At 43.1% G+C, this 16,244-nt stretch overlaps 2 protein-coding genes across 2 annotated transcripts in view; both read left to right on the top strand.

Annotated features, from left to right (window-relative positions):
- polr1a (RNA polymerase I subunit A) overlaps positions 1 to 7,229 on the top strand; it is a gene marked incomplete at its 5' end in the record, with an annotated part of 17,734 nt that extends 10,505 nt beyond the window's left edge. Inside the window, 16 exons of the mRNA XM_080527096.1 lie at positions 242 to 340; positions 729 to 881; positions 987 to 1,069; positions 1,301 to 1,466; positions 3,304 to 3,528; positions 3,711 to 3,907; positions 4,168 to 4,335; positions 4,499 to 4,634; positions 4,806 to 4,960; positions 5,055 to 5,181; positions 5,365 to 5,478; positions 5,714 to 5,992; positions 6,190 to 6,390; positions 6,555 to 6,672; positions 6,780 to 6,944; positions 7,090 to 7,229. Coding sequence (XP_080383222.1) covers positions 242 to 340; positions 729 to 881; positions 987 to 1,069; positions 1,301 to 1,466; positions 3,304 to 3,528; positions 3,711 to 3,907; positions 4,168 to 4,335; positions 4,499 to 4,634; positions 4,806 to 4,960; positions 5,055 to 5,181; positions 5,365 to 5,478; positions 5,714 to 5,992; positions 6,190 to 6,390; positions 6,555 to 6,672; positions 6,780 to 6,944; positions 7,090 to 7,190 — 2,487 coding nt within the window. The 3' untranslated portion in view covers positions 7,191 to 7,229. The remainder of the gene's footprint in view (positions 1 to 241; positions 341 to 728; positions 882 to 986; positions 1,070 to 1,300; positions 1,467 to 3,303; positions 3,529 to 3,710; positions 3,908 to 4,167; positions 4,336 to 4,498; positions 4,635 to 4,805; positions 4,961 to 5,054; positions 5,182 to 5,364; positions 5,479 to 5,713; positions 5,993 to 6,189; positions 6,391 to 6,554; positions 6,673 to 6,779; positions 6,945 to 7,089) is intronic.
- Positions 7,230 to 8,246: 1,017 nt separating this feature from the next.
- st3gal5 (ST3 beta-galactoside alpha-2,3-sialyltransferase 5) lies at positions 8,247 to 15,360 on the top strand. Its single transcript, XM_080526856.1, has 7 exons — positions 8,247 to 8,385; positions 9,001 to 9,106; positions 10,453 to 10,573; positions 10,662 to 10,996; positions 11,836 to 12,022; positions 12,252 to 12,410; positions 12,939 to 15,360. The coding sequence occupies exons 2-7, from the start codon at positions 9,075 to 9,077 to the stop codon at positions 13,194 to 13,196; spliced, it is 1,092 nt and encodes a 363-aa protein (XP_080382982.1). The 5' UTR covers positions 8,247 to 8,385; positions 9,001 to 9,074; the 3' UTR covers positions 13,197 to 15,360.
- Positions 15,361 to 16,244: the final 884 nt, after the last annotated feature.

Genomic DNA, 16,244 nt, shown 5'->3' with positions numbered 1-16,244 from the left:
TTCCTTGGATCCACACATGAGATGACTATATTGCTTTACTATGATATATTGATATGGTTTCAGAGGTGATATACACCCATCCACATGTTGTGAGGATCTAGCATGTGGCATTGTAGTCAATCTCAAACCTTATGCACATTATGATCGCATGAAAATGTCATCTCAATCAGCTGAGTGATATCCTTTATGGTGGTCCAAAGAGCTCTGCTGACTGGTTAGCCATGCTGTTGTGTCCTGCCAGGTGATCATGCCCGTGGGTCTACACTGCAGCTTCCCTGAGAACAACCTGCAGCTGATGGTGGTGTCTGGGGCTAAAGGCTCCACAGTCAACACCATGCAGGTACACCACGGCCCACGCAAGCGCATACTGTATCGGCATAGTTCACATCACAACAAACAGCATGCTCAACATTTCTATATTAAGGCCGTCACGACAAATAAAGATGGGTAACCTCATTTGTGCTCATATTGCTAGTAATACAAATGTACTCATTTGGTTCTTCAACGTAGGTAATTCAATTGGTTATTTTATTTTACTTACTTACGTTACTTACTATTATTATGTTTTTGTATCTGAATGCTGCAATGCCAATGTTGGGGAACCAAAGCCAAATAATTGTACTCTTGTGTACTCTTGTACAATGTCCTGTAATAAAAAGTGACTCTGAGTCTGAGGGTTCCCTTTTGATTTGTAATCATGAATAATTTTTAAATTTATTTTTATTTAGATCTCCTGTCTGCTGGGTCAGATTGAGCTGGAGGGTCGGCGACCTCCCCTGATGCCCTCTGGGAAATCTCTGCCCTGCTTCCAGCCGTACGACATGGCTCCTCGCTCCGGAGGCTTTATCTCCGGCCGGTTCCTGACGGGCATCAGGCCCCAGGTCTGGAACGTCTCTCTGCCTCGGGCCGTGGTGTCTGCTTTTGTAACATCAGTGTTCCGTTAGATAATAAAATATGTTTTTAATCATCACGGTTCTTTGTTGCAGGAGTTTTTTTTCCATTGTATGGCTGGTCGTGAGGGCCTCGTAGATACTGCTGTCAAAACCAGTCGATCAGGGTACCTTCAAAGGTGAGGTGGCATTAAAGATTACATGGGAAACAACAATACATCAATCAAGTCTAAGGACTTACTTTAATTTCGGTTCGTGTTTCAGTCGGGCATAAGAATGGACAGAGCAAGATTTTTTGTGGGAATTGATGGGCAAAAAGATCAGTATACAACAATTGTAAAACATATTGTATATAATATTGTAAATAATATGGAGAATCCACATTTCTGACCCTCTCCTCCTCTTCCCAGGTGTGTGATCAAGCACCTGGAGGGCCTGGTGGTGCAGTACGACCTGACTGTGAGGGACAGTGACGGCAGCGTTGTCCAGTTCTTGTACGGAGAAGATGGCCTGGACGTCCCCAAGACACAGTTCCTCCAGCAAAGACAGTTCCCCTTCATTGAGGACAACTATGAGGTGATCATTAGACCTCCTAGAAGCTGCCCATCTCAACTGCTATTCTATGTGTTTATTGATGAGATTCAGAGTGTTGGTATCTGAAACTTTGGCTAAAAGATAAGATCCTTAAAGATAAGAGATAAGAGAGATAAGAAAGTGCCATGCTATACAAGGTGTAGTTGAAAATCAATGACACACTCGCTAGTCAAGCCAAAATGTTGCAATGCAATGGATTCCTGAGTAATCCCCACTACTCTACACTAACTAGGTAGTAGTGGGGATTACTCACCGAATCCATTGCATTGTAATATGTTGTGATGTTTTAACAGAAAAGTATCAACAAAATAACCAATGTAACAGTTTCAAAGCAACATATGACTTTATGTTTACCATAAGTTAACATGCGTCAAGGACAACATGGGAGAATGGTGCCCGCGACGGGCCTAACCCAACAAAGGAAGGCCAGGGTGTGATTTGTTCAGCCACATTACAAAGGGATTGATAAATGGTGAGGGTGTGACTTCTCCACTATGTTTGCCAGGCTCATTCATCTGCAAATAGTTATACACATTGAAATCGGCTCTGATGCCCCTCTACAAAGGGCTTATGCAACATTTGGCAAAGACAAAAAAAGATCAAGTCCTTCCTCACCCCCAGTGACCTGAGGAGGGTCGTCCTCATGCTAATTTCATCTAGGCTCGACTACTGCAACTCACTCTATGCTGGACTTCCTGATAAGACCATCTACCGCCTGCAGCTAGTCCAAAATGCCGCTGCCAGGCTGGTGTCAGGCTCTAAAATGAGGGACCACATCTCCCCTGTCCTAATCTCCCTTCACTGGCTCCCAGTAAAGAAGAGAGTGAAGTTCAAGATCTGCACCTTTGTCTACAAAGCTCTCAACAGTCTCGCCCCACCCTACATCAAGGACCTCCTGGACCTGTCTTCCACCTCAAGGCCCAGGCTCAGGTCCGACGCCCAACTCAGCCTGAGTGTCCCCCGCACCAACCTCAAGAGGAAGGGTGACCGTGCCTTTGCGGTGATAGCACCGACCCTGTGGAACGCGCTCCCTTCCGCCATCAAGTCTGCCCCCACTCTGGACTCCTTTAGAGCCAAGTTGAAATCCCACCTCTTCGTCAATGATGTTCCCTAAGTCTACTCCCTATTTGTTGTGAATTGTATCCCTTGAGATGTTTGTTTAAGTCGTCTGTGTCTGTTTGCTTTTTGTGTTCCTTGTCCTTGTCCTTGTCTTTATCTGTTCCTTTACCCGGGCTGCGCCCCGGGCCGATGTAAAAGTTGGATGGGGGGCGCATTATAAATAAAATTAACATAACATAACATAACATAACATAACACTAGATGTAAAGTATTGTATCACCATGTACTGCATACTGTGAAATTTAAAGATAAGATCAGATGGCATCATTTGTTTGATCCTCAACGGGGAGATTGCTCAGCCAAATACACAAATATAGTCAGACACAACAATGAACATAACATAAACTTCAATAAATGTACACTATATACAATCAATCAATTGACAATCAATCGGTCAATGATTAAATTCATAGCTGAAGGTAAAAATGATCTGTGGAAGAATCACACTTTTGCTCCGATGCTAATTATTTATTTAACCAACATTTCAGCAGCAAGCTGTCTTCAAGGGTTTAAGAAATCTCTTCCAATTGATGCATAGTGTTTGTAAAATACGTTGGAATACCCTGGAAGATACCTCAAAGTCTTTGACTCCTGCTTGTAGGTCATCAGAAAGTCTGACTCCTGCTTGTAGGTCATCAGAAAGTCTTTGACTCCTGCTTGTAGGTCATTGTTGTTGTTGTTGTTTGACTCCTGCTTGTAGGTGATCAGAAAGTCCCAGTGCTTGGACGAGGTCCTGGCCAAACAGGATCCAAAGGCCGCAGCCAACCACTTCAACTCTGTCAGGAAGTGGAGAGCCAAGCGGGAGCAGTTATCTCCCAGACACGGGCCGTTCCTGCTCTTCTCCCAGAAGAAGGGGAGCAAGGCGAAGGCCCAGAGTGAAGGTCTGAAGAACCTGGCGAATGGCAGAGACACGGCTACCCTGCAGGTACTGTACCACACACAGGACACACACCACTCCAAGATCCAATTTAATCAGAGTTCAGAACCTGTGGGCTTTATTAGCCCAGTTTGTGTGACTTACTAAATCCAATGATGCTTTACTGAGTTTTGTACATGTTTGTATGATGACCCCCCCCCCACACACACACCCTTCCCTTCCTGTCTTAGCTGGTGGATAGGTGGAGCTCTCTGGAGGAGGCCAGTAAATCGAAGTACCTGAAGAAGACCTCCGGCTGCCCCGAGCCCTGCCTTGCTAAACACAGACCCGACATCTCCTTTGGTTCTGTGTCCGAGACGTTTGACAGCATCCTAGAGTCCTACCTACAGGAAACTAGAGGATCTTCAGGAGATTTAAGCACAGAGAGGTGAAAATTCACCTCATATCTCACCGATCTCAGCATACACTTCCAGACACATCTAAACAAGGGGTCAACAAGTACTCAAATAGTCTACGAGTACACACTTTCAGCTAAACATGAGTACAAGTAAATAGTGTCTGCAAAAACAGTACACACTTTCGCCGACCAAGACAGACGAGTTGATGTTGGACGTTGAACTCTTATGTGTGCTGGTGCATGGTTCTAGCAGCCGTTCTAGCTCCTGTTAATAAGTGTTTCCTCTCCAGAATGAGACGCCTGCTGCAGCTGAAGTGGCAGCGTGCCCTCTGTGACCCCGGGGAGGCTGTGGGGCTGCTGGCAGCTCAGAGCATCGGCGAGCCCTCCACTCAGATGACCCTCAACACCTTCCACTTCGCCGGAAGGGGAGAGATGAACGTCACACTCGGTATCCCTAGGTAGGTTCTCTGCTAGACTCATTTAGGTGAATGGGTGGGTGGGGGGGAGCTTCTTCCGTGTAGAGTCTCCATAAAAAAGTGTGATTTTGTTAAGAACTCTACTCTGGGAAACTACCCCTAATTCAAGACCTAAGTGAATCAACGTGGTCTCTGTCACCCACAGGCTTCGAGAGATCCTGATGATTGCCAGCTCCAGCATCAAGACTCCCATGATGAGGGTTCCTGTGTTGAACACCAAGAAAGCCCTGAAGCGGGTGAAGAACCTAAGGAAGAAGCTCACTCGTGTGTGTCTAGCCGAGGTGCTTACATGAACTCAGTTTTTCAACATCAACTAGGAGTCATCCTGTAGTTATATATAGTTGTTTTCCAATGAGGCGTGTTGATGAGTAGGGGAGAAAAGACAAACCCTCTCATTTCTGTGTTTGGACCTCTGTTAGACAATTAATGTTTTGTCTGTTTCTCTTCGAAAGGTCCTGCACAAAGTGGACGTGGTGGAGAACCTCAGGATATACCGGAGTGCGAAGAGCCGGATCTTCAAGATCACCTTCCACTTCCTCCCACCAGAGCGCTACCAGGAAGACAAGATGCTGACTCCACAACAGGTCCTCCATTTCATGGAGACAAGGTGAGATTGTGCGTGCACGGCACGCGGGTGTCATCCCTATTTCACATTATCAGTGTGCCACTGCCACCTTTACTCAATACCGCCTCCTCTCAAGGTTCTTCCGCCTGCTGCTAGATGCTATTAAGAAGCGCTGTGCCAAACTGGCCTCTATCAACAATGTGGAGACACGTAAGGCTACACAGAGGGACAATGACCAGGATGAAGAGGGCTTAACGAGACAGGTATGTCTACTGTGGAATATTCCATTTCCCTCCCTCACTCAGCCCCTGTACTAAATGTTTGGACTAAAACCGCAAAATTAAATGAGTAACTGTTCTTAATATGTGCCTAGTTCATTGTTCAAAGTGGGTTTTTTCATGTTTTTTTACCCTTGTTTGATTTGTGTAATTGTTTCCCTTGGGGAGACTGGAGATGGAGATGGGGATGGGGAGGAGGAGAGCAAGATCGTAGATGACGAGGGGAACGAGGGAGACGCTGATGCCTCAGATGCTAAAAGGAGGGGGAAACAAGAGGAAGAGGTAGAGACATGCACGTCAATGAAAGAGAGAGAAAGAGGGATTCTCCACACTAATCCTCACCAAATACCAAAAAATATGTTCACAACTGGTTCATATACTAAAACTATGGTTTATAACAAATACATAGTACATCCAGGTCTACATTTGATCTCAATGAGATAAAAGTGAAATGTAAATCAAAGGGTAAAAGCCAGGTGTCTGGGTTGAGTCCCTAATCCCGTATGTTGTGCCGTAGGTTGATTATGACAGTGAGGAGGGCGAGGAGGGGGGTGAGGCGGGTGAGGAAGGACAGGACCCATCCGAGGAGAGAGAGGAACAGGCAGAAGAGGAGACACCGCCTGAGGAGCAGGGTGAAGAGGAGACCCCCGCACCCACGGCTCCAGAGTCTGGAGGTGCAGCTGCAGAGGAGGGGTCACAAGGCACACTCGACCGCATGAGAGTCAACGCTGTGCTGAACACCAGCCCAAGCATCGAGGACTACGTATACGACAGCCAACAGGAGCTCTGGTGTGAGGTGTGTCCCCCAGACTCTTCTACTGTCTGATCTGGAAGTTATTTAGTAGTCTTTCTAGCTTCATGTTGAAGACAACATATGTACATTTGTATATGTATATGTAACCTCTGGAATGGCTTATAGGCAAAAAAAAATCCCCAATGGCTTCTTCACATCAATTGACATGTTTTATATCTGTGCATTTCTTTTGTCGTCAGGTTACTCTCACGCTGCCTGTCAGCAAGATACACTTTGACCTGACGTCTCTGGTGGCGACTACGGCCGAGAATGCTGTGGTGATGGAGACCAAGGGCATCACCCGCTGTCTGCTCAGCGAGGTCACCACCCGTCAGGGCAGCAAGGAGACACTGCTCAACACTGAGGGCATCAACATGCACGAGCTCTTCAAACATAGTGACGTGAGTCATATACAGTCGTCTTTACAGGGGAATTCCAATAAACACAAACTACACAGAATACAAAACAGTAGTACCACAGTACAACACAGTTATAGCCCCCAGCCCCAACCCCCAGCAATGTCTCCACCACTTGATATATATTCTATGATGCACTTAATCTCCAGATCCTTGATTTGAATCGGCTCTACTCCAACGAGGTCCACACCATGGCCAACACCTACGGCATCGAGGTGGCCCTGCGAATCATCGAGAAGGAAATCAAAGACGTGTTCGCTGTCTATGGTAAACAAAGGGACTTCTGCTGCGCCACAATTTGAATGAGTAGTGGAGATATGTCGAGTAAAGTTGTCTTTGAATACATGTATTAAGCCATACTGTCCTCTGTGTAGGGATTGAGGTGGACCCCAGGCACTTGTCCTTGGTAGCTGACTACATGTGCTTTGAGGGCGTGTACAAACCCCTCAACCGCTTTGCCATCCAGTCCAACTCCTCGCCACTGCAACAGATGACATTTGAGACCAGCTTTAAGTTCCTGAAGCAGGCCACCATGTTTGGTAAGGCCGAACAACATCTATGTAGTACTGCTCTTCTCATTCTTTTGCTATGTAACAAAACCTGTCAATGCTTAATGCATTTGTTTTGACTGCCCTGTGACCCCTAATGAATCTGGTGTGGTTATCTGCTCTGCTCTCTCAACAGGCTCCCACGATAAGCTGTTCTCTCCCTCAGCTTGCCTAGTGACGGGGAAGGTTGTTAAAGGAGGAACTGGAATCTTTGATCTGAAGCAGCCTTTGAAATAACCTTTTATTGAAATGACAGGCGATACATTTTCTCTTTCAGTTGTTTTTTTGTATGTCAGATATCCTATTGTACACCTATTGTGTTTGATATTATTAAATATGTATTGAAGTGGTTCACACTGTCCTCTTTATTTGAATTTGAGTTTATTTGAATTTGAGTCGACTGTCACATATAATAGGAGTGATGCCGCCTGTTGTAAAACCCTGTGGCGTTCTGAGCGTTCTATTCAGTGTTGCAAGGTAAACAGCCAAGACAAATAATTCCAAAGTAAAAGTTGGCCTTTATTGTTTGTATTCTTTCATCAGAGACAGAGTCAGATAAATGGGGCCCATTTATCTGAATGGCCCTTCAAAGGGACAACAATACCCTGAGCTATATACCATTCCTTGGTGCATGATACGATGTATATGAATAAATTAGATAATATCATATTTAAGATAAAACAATTAGGGAGTGTGTGAACAGTGCATGGTTCAAAAACATGAGTCATGCGTCTTTCTATCTTTCTGAGACATTGTCGTGCATTGTATCTGAACAGTGCAAATGTGCATCTCACATTCTTATGAGGGCCCGACTTCCTGTGTAACCAGATTTACCTGAAACCAGCTGAACAATCACCTGCTAAAGGATAGGTTGAGTAAGTAAGTACATAATGTTCCCTTACAATGTGTGTGTGTGTGTGTGTGTGTCATCATTAGTTCAAAGGGAAATCTAATTGGTTCATCCATGTTTTTACTTTTTAATGAATGATGCCATTGATTCTTGAAGAATGTAACTTATAAATGCCTCGTGAGCTTAGATCAACAGTCTCTAACGCCATCAGAAACCAAAATATACGCTTGTTTTACTCCATTAACAAAAATCTGTGGCGAGATCATTGTCCTGTACAGGGTGAAGGAACTCCATCATCACGTCTCTGTTCGTAGCGCTGTAAAATGCGTGCTTTTAATGTGAAGGATCATTCTTGCAACGGAAGTATGGATCACCTAGCCGCACGTATTCTGGCATAATGCTTATGCAAATAGATTTGCACTTACAGGAAGCCGTGATCGATGGAAATGCACTGAGCGTTAACGGATGTAAACGGTCTTTCATGTCAACTAATCATTTAAAATGTGACGTTTCTCAAAAACGTTTGGGAATAATGATAATGATTCATATATCGTCAAGATGAAAGGATATTCGCGTCTACGGGTAGGTAGCGGAACATGTAACTGGAAACCTATGTATCAGTGTTACTATGTATGTATCCATAACAATTACTCCGCCAAGACTCACTCGGTGAACCGTGACAGACTTATTCCTCTTCTGTCTCGGCGCATTGGTCATTAACATGTTTATTTCGATACATGGCAGCATGTTATCTGTCCGTAGCGTCAGACCTGCATAGCTAGATGCAATACGGCTGGATTGATTTCATTTTGGCACATATATTCCGTATTTTTGCATTGTAAAGTTACACATGATGTATTGCATTTCGATGTGTGTAGTATTGTATTTCATTGTCATTGTGTCACGATTCATCCTCCATACTTATCGTGCCAAAACTCACATCGAAATGTAATGTAGGCATCTCGAAATACAATGTGCAGTTAAGTTAACTAGACAGGTACAATTCCCGTGGAAATTGTGAAGTGTGCTTGCCCCTCATAACGTGTCCTTACATGTCCGTACGTAACCTCTACAAAACACACCTCCAGCACACCTTTCTCTTTAAATAATTTACTAGTAGTAATGGCTGTTTTTACAGAGGATGTTTCTTATGGAGGAGCAGTTCTGTGTCTCTTCTGATGAATGATTTGCCTACAGGACTTGTTACATGACGGGCAGGCTGAGAGGTTCAGAGAACCAGACACGGAACGTCCCATTTGCTTGATGTCAACATGAAAATACCAAAGCGCCGTGGCTCCTACAGGTAACGTTTAGGAGTCATCACTAAATGAAGGTTTATATGCGACGTGCAATAACTTGGATACAGGATGGATTAATATATATCAGATCAGTGTTGTTGAACGAGGACTTTGTATAGAGAGGTCCAATGTCACTTTGTCTGTGGATTTATTCTGTAATATTCTGTTCCAATTGAACTGGATCATGATAAGATATGTATGTGGTGTAGAGCTCTTTGGTTAGGCTATTGTGGTTCATTGCACATTCTCAAAGATAAAATAAGTCAGTGTCATTCAAATTCAACAACAGTGCTGCTTGTCATAGCATCAGGAAGTCATCTTTGAATTGGTCAACCTCATATTGCTGCCAGCCTAGACTGAACTGAACTGAATAACAGCATTTCTGAAAATAAGAGGTAGCCTATACTTTTTTGTTTCAAAAGGTTAGAAATACGAGGTGTGGCGTGTGGCCCTTTAATGTTAGCCTATATGTGTGTCAAATAATAAGGCATACTGTGGAACATTATCTTAAAGGAGGAACTCACTGCTGCAGGTTCTTGCCTCATTTCAAAATCATTAATCTACTACACTCTGAGATTCTTCACTTACACTACACAACACTACTACACTACGATATATATATATATGTTACGGTACATGTGGGAAGACGGTACATGTGGGAAAACTAGGGTTAGGGTTAGGTGCTACGGTGCTACGGGTAGGGGTAGGGGTAGGGTTAGGGTTAGGGATAGGATTAGGGTTAGGGTTAGACATGCCATCATGTACCAAGTCGACGTAGCACCTAACCCTAACCCTAGTACCGTCTTCCCACATGTACCGTAACATATATGTGTGCGTGTGTGTGACACAATGTCGTAAGGAAACATTATTTACTTAGAACAAAAGGTGCTTATTGTTTGTGTGACAGCAGAAAGGGAACCCTATCCTTCAGCAGGTTATTTATTCAGCAGGTTATTTATTTAGCAGGTGGTATTGCAATTTAGCTGATGCTTTTATCCAAAGCGAATTAAATTGGGTTCACTGGGTTCAGTGGGTCATATAGTGCCATAATCCCATTGTTCATAGTCCATAATGTTACTTGTTGAATAAGTGCAATTGGAAACAGATCAAGCTTTGAAATTGAAATTGGGTCAACTTTCTTTGTGGAACACCTATGATATTTGAGCTGATTTTGGTTATGTTATGAAGGTGTTTTTTGTCTTTGGTATTGAGGGAATGGAACGACCATATGAATGAAAGGGTCAGGATGCTTTCAATGAATGAGCTGTAGAAAGTGGAGAGGATTTGGCTATAGATTGCGAACGAGTTGAGGTTTCTGAAGAAGAATAAGCACTGTTACACTTTCTTGCAGATGTTTCCTGGTGCCGTTGGTGGTACTAGTGTTGATATCACTAGCGGTTGTAACGCTTCCTCACTTTGACACCGATACTCAGAAGCCTTTGACGTGGCATGTGGATCCTCTCCACAGAGTGGTAAGACCTACTTACTGTCTAAGCATTACACCATGAGTTTCCTAACTGTATTTGTGATGGTTTTCATACAAGTCTATGCTCTTTTCAGCTGGTACACTCTTATGTCCGGAGAGTTTTGCAGAAAGAGTGTCGACCAGGTTTCGCCAGGAAGGGAGTGGCGAGAAGACTCCATAATCCTAGTCATGTGACCGAACCCTTCCTGTGGCAGGACACGCCCCTGACCCCAGGGATGTTAAAGTACCCTCCCCCGTTTGGATTCCACGGGATGCGTGATAAGCTGAAGGATGTCCTCAGCCTCCTCCCAGGTCCCAACCTTGAGCAGCAGAGCAAGGAGTGCACCCGCTGTGTGGTCATGGGAAATGGAGGCATACTTCGTGGTCTGGAGCTGGGCTCCCTGATTAACAAGTTTGATACTGTCATTAGGTGAGAAATGACACCCCTTTTTTGCCATGTGATTGTTTGAAGAAGTGTATTTTTTCGTAGAATGAGTATTAACGTGAGAAAGAGGAATTGCCTTTCACAGCTCACATTATAGGCCCTTTCTTTAATGGTTAGAAACTCGATTCCTTGCATCCTCTCCTCCAGATCTCCACTCACTTTCTTCTCAAGAAGCAATCAAGCGGAGTATCTAACGGAAGGAACCTCGATCTTCTTCTCAAATGCGCTTTGACTAGTGAGCGCTGGACGGAGGAGAGGACGTGAATCGAGTGTCTAAAGCCCAATGCACACTGTGTGCCATTTTGTCGCACCGCAAATTCGATTCCATTGTTTTGAATGAGACAATGCACACGGCGTGCGATGCGATATTGTCGCACGACAACATTCGATTCTCCATTCACACCCACACACTTCGGTGGTGTGAATTGAGAATCGAATGTTGTCGAGCGACAAAATCGCACGCCGTGTGCATTGGCCTTAACAATTGAGAGGGCGAAAGACAATAATTAAACTAACCACAGTAACCAATCAAACATAATGTCCCTCCGCCCCTCACCTAAACATAAACGAATCCAGCCGGGAATAATTAAATGTTATTCTATGGAATTTCTCAGTAGCATCTGTCTCATCTCAACAAACAAACTCCTAGACCTAAGATACACTTGACCAATAGTCATCAAAGAGTTAAGACCTGCTTTACGGTTGTGTGGAACGGAGTCATCATCATAAAGAGAACAATGTAAACCCTATTTCCTAAGAAAGGCATAACAGAGTCACAGTTTAAGGTTGTAGTTAATAGTGACAGCCTGGTCACTCCTATACAGGTTGAACAGTGGACCTCTACGAGAATACAGTAAAGACGTAGGGAACCGGACCTCCATCCGCATGAGCTACCCAGAGGGCAGCCCCAAGGTCTGGGAGGACGTGGACCCTGAGCTGCAGTTTGTGGCTGTCATCTACAAGGCTGTGGACTTCAACTGGATCAGAGCAATGATTAACAGACACAGTGTGGTGAGTTGTCAATTAAATCGATATAGAGAAAGACATCTAGTTGTAATAATAATAATAATAATATCTTAGATTTATATAGCGCCTTTCTCAAACCCAAGGACGGATTTCCGATTTGGTTGTGTTGTTGTTGAATTTGTTATGAGGAGTTCAAGTTTATGGGTAGATATCTGAAATGCCACTGGCCTTCTCCTTCACTTTACCTGACATAAGATTTGATTTAATTTCACAGTCACTTTGGGACTGGCTGTTTTTCTGGCAGAAGGTGCCAGATGAAATTCCGGTAAATCCATCCAAGTTCCGCATCCTGAATCTAGAGGTCATCAGTGAGATGGCACTGGACCTTCTGCAGTACCCCACCCCACAGCCACACCTCTGGGGCTGGGACCAGGTACAGTAATACCCCCTTGGGGCTAGTTACAGGGGGTGTGTACAGCAGGGCACATTGTTGTGGAACGTTGGGATAGAAATATGTAGTCTAGAACAGACATGCCTTTGTGATGTGAAGTAGTGAGTTTTGTCATTGCATTTCTATCTGCAGCATTCCGTGTATTGCACTGAATACACTCTGCATAAAACCCTACCCTTTAGCCAGCCCACCGTGTTGATATGGTTGTACTCGGAAATGACATGTCACCCACACACATTCATGCCAATTTGAATATTTTGTGCGGTAGATTAGTTATCTTCCCTTTCTAGTCTGAAAATGGAACACTCACACCAAGATGAACCTGTGATAACATGTGTCAATACCTGGGCATGGATGGATCAATGCTTAGTGCCAGCCGAACAAACTTACAGCTCCTTCTCAGACCCAAGACGGCATTGTCCTTTTTTCTTAAACATAGATTTAAGAGAGACACGCTGTTGACCTTTGCCTCCCTGACCGACACATTCTTTGCTCTCCTTTTTTCTGCAGAATGTCCCCACATTGGGCGCCACGGCCCTCAACCTGGCCACCTACCTGTGTGACGAGGTCAGCTTAGCAGGCTTCGGCTACAACCTCAGCCAGAAGGAGGCGCCGTTGCATTACTACGACAGCCTGCCCATGACAGCTATGCTGGCGCAGGCCATGCACAACGTGGACCAGGAGAGGGCTCTCCTCCAGAGCCTGGTGAAGGCAGGGACGGTGTCAGACCTCACAGGGGGGCTCCACTGCTCTTTCTGCCCCAGCTGAGGGACTCTGGGTTGGGGCTGGCCCTAGCGAAAAGGGAAGGTTTCACGCTTACTGAACTCTCCAACTCTACTCTGGCTTTGCAAACTATGCAAAAAGGTGTTCACTGAGACCGCAATGCAACATTTAAATGCAATTGCATTTCCATATGAATTCAAATAATTGAATGAGTGTAGAGCAGCACCACTTACTGTGTCAACAATGCGAAAGTTAAGTTGCACACTTCTTTACTGCTGAACCGAAGCCTCTTTTATTTTGACATTCCTTTTGCCTAGAATTTTAATTGCTGCTAGAAACTTACAGTAATAACTTGTGGATTGTAAATAATGTGAATGTGTACTGTAATGGCAATGTGGCTGTGATTAGATTTTAAAATGTGCATACAGTTGTTTCAGTGATGGACTGATGGCAATAATACACATTAACATGGTCAAGGATTAGTAAGGGCTAAGGACTTGGATTGGTTTCCATTGTGGTCCTATTGAGAAACAGAAAAAGTGGACAGTCAAGCAAGAAAGACTATGTAAATTAAGATGACATGATGAGATATTTGTGAAATTAGAAGGGAAGGTAGACAAAGCATCTTGAATATCTCAATTAATTCTAGAAATCTAAACATGAACACTGAGTTTAAATAAAAAACAAAACAAAAACTGAGTGGAAATAGCCTGCATCAAGAAGGTCATCTTTGCTCATTTCATAAGAAAACAATGTCATATGTTAATCACGTTGGCAATCTTCCATGTCTCGTTGGCACTCAAGGTGAGAAGAAAGACTTCTCCAGGTTAGATCCTGCCCTACTAAATGAGTCTAATCAGGTGTAAGAATTGTCTTCATTTACATTTGTATACTGCTGGGAAGGTTAGTGGAGGTAGAAATCAGAGGGCTGGCTAATTGTAATGAATGGAATGAGGAATGGTATGAAACACATGTTTGATAGTTTGATACCATTTCTCATTCCATTCCATGCTGTACAATGGGCCCGTTCTCATATTTCTACCTCCACCAGCCTGTCTCTGTTATACTCTTGAGTATTAGTTCAACCTTCCCCCTGCAGTAATGATACTCTTCCAATAGATGGGGTGTGAAGTTTGCTGTATATAGGCCTACATCATACAATGATTAAAAACATGGTTTTAGAGCCCCAAGCTACTGGTCAAGAGGAGGGATTGTTACATTAAACTCCATAACGCTGAAGGTTAGAATTATGTATGTGAGTATTGGATCTTAACCCAGGTCAAAGTTTTTCTTTGAGTTTGCATATCCCATATCATGCCTTTTAATTTCATACACAATGTTCTCTATAATGTAAATGTCAATTTACTTCACCCTAAATCATTTCATAAAAGAAAAATGTGTATAGAAAACTATTATTTTTAAATCATTCGAATTTAACATTGTGATTAAGTGAAATAAAATGTCTCAGAAGATACTCTCAACTTTTTAAAAAAAAAGGACAATAAGTTTTTTATTTTCAATACCTACCGCTCAATCTATAGCAGTTGAACGGGGCACTTCAGATGGGGTTGATTCCTGGCCGACACAACTTGCTTTCCATTCGTGCTTTTCCTTTTTTTCCTCTCTCAGACAGACAGAAGTTGTATATACAGGATACTAGTGTTTCCTCTCCGGCTCCAGACCCAATTTGAAGGACTGTAAAAGCTGAACAGCTTCCAGGGTTTAGCGGTGTTGGAAGAAAACAGATTGCTCTTACCGACAGGGTGCTTAACTTAGGAGCCAGGTTTTTCTTTTGCTAATGTTGTTTAAGACGTAATAAGATGCCTATTATTAATTGATGGGTGAGAGGTGATGTTTTGGGGGTGTATAGTGGGATAAATCACTTTACAATATAATTCATGTAATGTAACAGGGAATGTGTTTTCATATTTTGCTTTCTATTACAGCATTAATTGCTCATGAGTTTGTAAATGCCATATATACACGTTTCAGTCATAAATAATCATGTTGGAGTCAACAGAGTGAATGAACATTGGAATTACCACTATGTTTTTTTCTTTACTCCAAGATGCATTAACTAGGTAATAATTATCTTGTGGGCCACCAACAGTGGTTTTCCTGACCAAGTCGTCACGGGATGTCCTCTCTATGACTCCTGTATTAAAGAGACTTTTGTGGCTTATGATCGAAAGTACCACTCAATTCAGCTAGGTAATTGAACGTTTCATGATGTGTTATTTTAACAGTAGTCTGACAAACTGTTTCAAGAGAAACAAGAGAAACAGCATGTTTGTAGATACTGTCAACAGCTGTCAAAACCTCTTTGAGGTCGTAATGGGATAGCTTTTGATAATGTGTGGTTTAGGCGACAGTACACATCTTGGACAAAAAAGTGTTTAATGATCCCATTAATTCGATATCCATTCAAATAAATTAACAACAGTTTATTTATTTCTGGGTAAATGTGCTCAAAAGGGCACACATGAGCAGCCATAGAGTTATTATGCTGAAAGGATAAGGGACACTTTTAATTATATCAAGCTGGGGTCCTGTTAAAAACAACCCATTTAATTTCATTTATATTTCAACACAAAAACAGTTGCTGAAATAAGATACCATTATGTCATATATCTCTTAATCATTTCATGTTATGTTGCAATCAAAGTTATGTTACATGAGCTGTAAATAGTTACGCTTCCTTCAATCAGAAATGATTCAACACTGTCAAGAAGAAAAAAAAAGGGATGTACATCGCCCTTTAGTTTAATTATCATAATCACTTGGTGTTGGCTTCTTGCTGCCATGACGGTCTGACTGATATCATCTGCCAGTCTAATAGGCTCACCTCCTACTAAAAGAACATCCAAAGCTGTCTTCCTAAAAATGAATTTCATTCCGGCTCACAACAAATATCCATTACAAAATAATCCATAACCCGAGAATGTGTCTGCAAGGTCAATAAGTATCAAGAAGACATGTTTAGGTCCATGATAATACTGTGCTGGTTTCCTAGACCCAGATTATTAAACCTACTAGACACACAAAGCACTTTCTTCATTATACGTCGTTAGTCCAGGTCAGGTCCAGGCTTCA

The sequence above is a fragment of the Nansenia antarctica genome, assembly GCF_963989245.1.
Source record: "Nansenia antarctica genome assembly, chromosome: 3".
NCBI lineage: Eukaryota > Metazoa > Chordata > Actinopteri > Argentiniformes > Microstomatidae > Nansenia > Nansenia antarctica.
The sequence above is the reverse complement of the archived record's forward strand: the minus strand, read 5'-3'. Positions and strand labels throughout refer to the sequence as shown.

Bases quoted from the DNA above. Each gene is read 5' to 3' on its own strand.
- st3gal5 (XM_080526856.1), top strand. From the start codon at position 9,075: ATGAAAATACCAAAGCGCCGTGGCTCCTACAG. The intron at 9,107-10,452 runs GTAACGTTTAGG...ACTTTCTTGCAG, and splicing joins AAGCGCCGTGGCTCCTACAG to ATGTTTCCTGGTGCCGTTGG. The intron at 10,997-11,835 runs GTGAGAAATGAC...ACTCCTATACAG, and splicing joins AAGTTTGATACTGTCATTAG to GTTGAACAGTGGACCTCTAC.